The following is a 5437-nucleotide window of genomic DNA, read 5'->3' as shown; positions in this document are numbered from 1 at the left end:
CCCCCCCCCAATAGCTAGCAATCCAAAACAGTCCAGTGGAGCCTGAGCGGTGGATATTGCCTTCTGACACACTTCCGGTGAGGTCAGGGGGTGTGGCATATGCTAATGAGTTATGCTAATGAGCTCCTGCACCTCTTTTTCTACGAAATGACCCCTGTTAACACGTATGTGTTTTTGAAACCTGAAGAGTAGCAGCGTAACATTCTTCAGCGATTCTTAGAATCCCCGATGGACGGGTGCCCAAGTTTTATTTCAAACAGCGTGAAAGCAGGTGGCAGCCATCCAAGGCCCCCTTCTAGTGACACACGCTTGACATTCTTTCCAAAGCAAATGCTGAGGGCAGCGAATAGTAAGCGTCAAGCCGGAGAGACCTGAACTGTTTCTAAAGAGAGCCGCATTTAGCAGTCTGCCGGGAACCGAATGACTCCGTACCAGATAAAACCAAAAAGATAGCTGCGTATGTTGACTTTGTATACGGTGTCAGTAAAAAAAAAATGCATATCCCACAGCGGCCATTATTAGGACAGGGTCTAAGATGAAAGCAGCCAATATTGCAATGTGCAGATCTATGACATGGGCGTCATTTGGGAATGTTATGTACCGTTCTGGTCACCCTATCTCAAAAAAGGATATTGCAGAGCTGGAAAAAGTGCAGAAGAGGGGCAAACAGGACATTTCAGAGAGCCAGTTTGGTATACTCGTTAGGAGCGCTGACTCTAACCTGGGAGAACCGGGTTTGATTCCCCACTTCTCCACATGCAGCTGCTGGTGTGACCTTGGGTCAGTCACAAGTTCTCTCAGAGCTGTTCTCTCAAGAGCAGTCCTCGAAAGAGCTCTCTCAGCCCCACCTGCCTCACACAGTGTCTGTTGTGGGGAGGGGGAAGGGAAAGGAGATGGTAAGCTGCTTTGAGACTCCTTTGGGTAGTGAAGAGCGGGGTGTAAGTCCAATTTCTTCTTCTTATGTTCTTCTTCGGGGGCTGCTACGTCCTGTGAGAAAAGGCTAACATGTCTGGGACTTTTCAGTTTACAATACAAGATGTCTAAGGGGAAGACTGGGATGTGGAATTATCTCATCAGATCTTGAAAGCTAAAACGGGTCGGTACTTGGATGGGAGGAGGAGGAGGAGGTGGAGAAGAAGAAGATGATGAAGTGGAGGAGGAGGAAGAGGAGGAGAATTGGATTTATACCCTGCCCCTCACTACCTGAAGGAGTCTCAAGAGCAGCTTACGACCGCCTTCCCTTCCTCTCCCCACAACAGACACCTGGTGAGGCAGGTGGGACTGAGAGAGCTCTGAGAGAACTTGTGACTGACCCAAAGCCACCTAGCGGGCTGCATGTGGACGAGTGCAGAATCAAACCCGGGTCTCCAGATTAGAGATCGCCACTCTTAACCACTACACCAAGCTGGACCACCAAGGAAGGCTCTGTGGAGGAAGGCGATAGCCAACCTCCTCTGCTTACTCACTTGCCTTGAAAGCCCCTTGCTGGGGTTGGCATAAGTTGGCTGCAACCTGACGGCACTTGAGACACAAAAGATTTATACAGTCATGCCTGGGGTGCAGAGAAAGTGGATAAAGGGAACTTTTTCTTCCTTTCCCATGATACTAGAACTTGGGGGTACTCAATGAAGCTGATGGGCAACAGATTCAGGAGGGACCAAAATGAAATACTTCTTTTAATGGATGGGTAATTAAATTGTGGTATACCCTGCCAGCGGACATGGAGACGGCCGCAAGACTCAAAAGGTAACTAGGCAGATGCGTGGATGAATAGGGCCATTGAGAGATACAAGTCATGACAAAAGGGAACCTCCATGTACAGAGGCAGTAAGCCTCTGAATCCCAGAGTCAGGAGGCAACATCAGGGGAAGGCCTCGGCCTCTGTGCCCTGTTTGGTGTAGCCAGTTTGGTGTAGTGGTTAAGTGTGCGGACTCTAATCTGGGAGAACCGGGTTTGATTCCCCACTCCTCCACTTGCCCCTGCCGATGTGACCTTGGGTCAGTCACAAGCTCTGGCACAGCTGTCCTTGAAAAATCTCTCAGCCCCACCCACCTCACAGGGTGTCTGTTGTGGGGAAGGGAAGGGAAAGGAGTTTGTAAGCCGCTCTGAGACTCCAAGTGAAGGGCAGGGTATAAATCCAATCTCTTCTTCTTCTTCTTCTCTTCTGTGCCCTGTTGTTGGCGATCCAGAGGAACTGGTTAGCCCCTGTGGGAGACAGGATGTTGGACTAGATGGACCCTCACTGGTCTGATACAGCATGGTTCTTCTCTTATTCTTGAGAAGCCTAGGCCTCTCCAGAGGAACTAGTTGGCCACTGTGTGAGGCAGGATGCTGGACTGGATGGACCCTCACTGGTCTGATCCAGCAGTGTCCTTCTGGTGTTCTTATGAAGGCCGCGGCCTCTATGCCCTGTTGTTGGCCCTCCAGAGGAACAGGTTGGCCACTGTGTGAGACAGGAGGCTGGACTAGATGGACCCCTGGTCTGATCCAGCAGGGCTCTTCTGAGGTTCTTATGAAGGCCTCGGCCTCAGTGCCCTGTTTTTGGCCCTCCAGAGGAACAGGTTGGCCACTGTGTGAGACAGGAGGCTGGACTAGATGGACCCCTGGTCTGATCCAGCAGGGCTCTTCTGGGGTTCTTATGAAGGCCTCGGCCTCAGTGCCCTGTTGTTGGCCCTCCAGAGGAACAGGTTGGCCACTGTGTGAGGCAGGAGGCTGGACTGGAATGGGCCACTGGTCTGATACAGCAGGGCTCTTACGACGTTCTTACAGTATGCTATTTTCCCCCAGTGCTTGACAGGCAGACATGCTACAGGTAAAGTCTTCCCTGTCACGGAAATGCAGTAACTGGTAAAACCATACCTGGCCATTTTCTTCCCACCCTCCACACCTCAAAAAAGGATATTACAGCATTGGAAAAAGTGCAGGAAAGGGGCAACTCGAATGATCAAAGGGTTGGAACACTTTCCCTATGAAGAAAGGTTAAAGCGCTTGTGGGACTCTTCAGCTTGGAGAAACGACGGGCTGAGGAGTGACATGATTGAGGTTTATAAGATTACGCATGGGATAGAGCAGGAAGAGAAAGAAGTCCTTTTCTCCCTTTCTCACAGTACAAGAACTCCTTGTGGGCACTCCATGGAATTGCTGAGCAGTCGGGTTAGAACGGATAAAAGGAAGTCCTTCTTCACCCAAAGAGTGATTCACACGTGGAACTCACTGCCACAGGAAGTGGTGGCGGCTACAAGCATGGACGGCTTCAAGAGGGAACTGGATAAGCATATGGAGCAGAGGTCCATCAGGGGCTATTAGCCACAAGGTATGGTCGCGAAGAGTCGGACTCGACTGTGCGACTGAACAACAAAAATAGATAGGGGCTCTGGGGCAAGGGATGCTCTGTCTTCTTGGTGCTTGGGGGGGGGCAACAGTGGGAGGGCTTCTAGCGTCCCACTGCTGGACCTCCTGATGGCACCGGGTATTTTTGGCCACTGTGTGACACAGAGTGTTGGACTGGATGGGCCACTGGCCTGATCCAACATTGGCTTCTCTTATGTTCTTAAAAAACACGCAGGAGTCCCACCAAGTTAAGAGAGATTCCTGGTGATACGGGCCTCTCCTTCCCACCCAGCTCAGCTCAAGGTCCGCGGGGCGGGGGCTCACTCAACTCACCTACGAAGTTCCCAAGGTACAGTCCGGGGAGAACCTGCAAGACACAACAGTGAAGTATGTGTGTGTGAGCCGCACATTGTGGTTTCAGGAACAGACCGGCTTAGAGGGGCAGAGCTCTTAGGACCCTATGCGTTACCCACCCCACCCCCATCGCAGACCCCCTCAGCCCTATGCAGAACGCCTCCATCCCGCCCACTTTCTGCCTTTTCCAAGAATCCAGCTTTTCTTTCCTTTTTAGCTCTGAACCTTTCCCTTTCTGGAAGGCATCAGTTGGATACAGAGGGGGGGGGAACAAGTTGAAAAGATTTATTCATTAAGAGCAGATCTATTCTCTCTTGCTCCAGATTGTGAGACTAGATCTAATGGGTGGAAATGACAAGGGAGTCGTTACCGGCTAAATATCAGGAGAAACTTCCTAACTGTGAGAGTGGTTGAGCAGTGGAACACAGACTGCCTCGGGAGGTGGTGGAGGCTCCTTCGCTGGACGTTTTCAAGCAGAGGCTGGACGACCATCTTTCGGGTATGTTATAGGGCTATCTTTTGGCTGTGCTCCTGCAGAGTGCAGGGGGTTGGACTAGATGACCTTCAAGGTCCCTTCCAACTCTAACATTCTATGATTCTACGATTTAATTCTGTTTTATTTACTTCATTGACAACACCCCAACTTTCTCCCCAATGACAGCCCAAAGGGACAACAGCATTCACCACTACTCCATTTTATTCTGACAACAACCCTGTGAGGTAGGTAGGGCTGAGAGTGCGTGCCTGGGCCAAGATCACCCGGAGGGCTTCCAGAGAGCCAGTTTGGTGTAGCGGTGAAGTGCGCGGACTCTAATCTGGGAGAACCGGGTTTGATCCCCCACTCCTCCACCTGCACCTGCTGGATGACCTTCGGCAAGCCATAGTTCTGATAAGAGCCGTCCTTGAGAAAGAGCAGTTTCTCTCAGAGCTCTCTCAGTCCTGCCTACCTCACAGGGTGTCTGTTGTGGGGAGGGGAAGGGGAAGGAGTTTGGAAGCCGCTCTGAGACTCGGAGTGAAGGGCGGGGGTATCAATCCAGTCTCCTCCTCCTCCATAGCAGAAGTGGGGATTCAAACCTGGGTTTACTCGGATCCTGCTCTATCATTTTAACTACTAAATCATAGAATTATAGAATCATAGAGTTGGAAGGGACCTCCAGGGCCATCTAGTCCAACCCCCTGCAGACTGCGGGAAATTCACAAATAACCCAGAAGATGGCCCAAAAAGACCCCTCCAGGATCTCCAGCCAAACTGGCCTGGAGAACAATTGCTTCCTGGCCCCAAAGGTGGCGACCGGCATTTCCCTGAGCATGTAAAAGACAGGGCCATGAGAACTAACCACTTCTTGCCATCCCTTTCATGACCTGCCTAAATTCACAGAACCAGCACTGCTGTCAGATGCCCACCTACCCTCTGTTTGAAAACCTCCAAAGAAGGAGAAATCACACTGGGTCGTATGCATGCATGATGTACACCTCATTTACATTTATGCAGGGGTCATTTCGTAGAAAAAGTGGTGCAGGAGCTCATTAGCATAACTCATTAGCACAACTTATTTGCATATACTATGACATCACTGGAAGTGTGTCAGAAGGCAACACCCACTGCTCAGGCTCCACTGGACTGTTTTGGATTGCTAGCTATTGGGGGGGGGGACGTGCAGATCTGTCCTCGCAGAGGAGGGAGAGCTTGTACCTGAATAAAACTTGGTCTTAAAGGTGCCACTGGACTGTTTTGGATGGCTAGCTATGGGGG

At 50.9% G+C, this 5437-nt stretch overlaps 1 protein-coding gene across 1 annotated transcript in view; it reads right to left on the bottom strand.

Annotated features, from left to right (window-relative positions):
• DUSP15 (dual specificity phosphatase 15) overlaps positions 1 to 5437 on the bottom strand; it is a 28739-nt gene that overhangs the window by 19888 nt on the left and 3414 nt on the right. Inside the window, exon 2 of the mRNA XM_015418943.1 lies at positions 3664 to 3697. Coding sequence (XP_015274429.1) covers positions 3664 to 3697 — 34 coding nt within the window. The remainder of the gene's footprint in view (positions 1 to 3663; positions 3698 to 5437) is intronic.

This window comes from Gekko japonicus, unplaced genomic scaffold, assembly GCF_001447785.1.
Source record: "Gekko japonicus isolate JY-2015 unplaced genomic scaffold, Gekko_japonicus_V1.1 scaffold2617, whole genome shotgun sequence".
In the NCBI taxonomy this organism is placed as follows: Eukaryota; Metazoa; Chordata; class Lepidosauria; order Squamata; family Gekkonidae; genus Gekko; species Gekko japonicus.
This window is presented reverse-complemented; position numbering and strand designations above follow the sequence as displayed.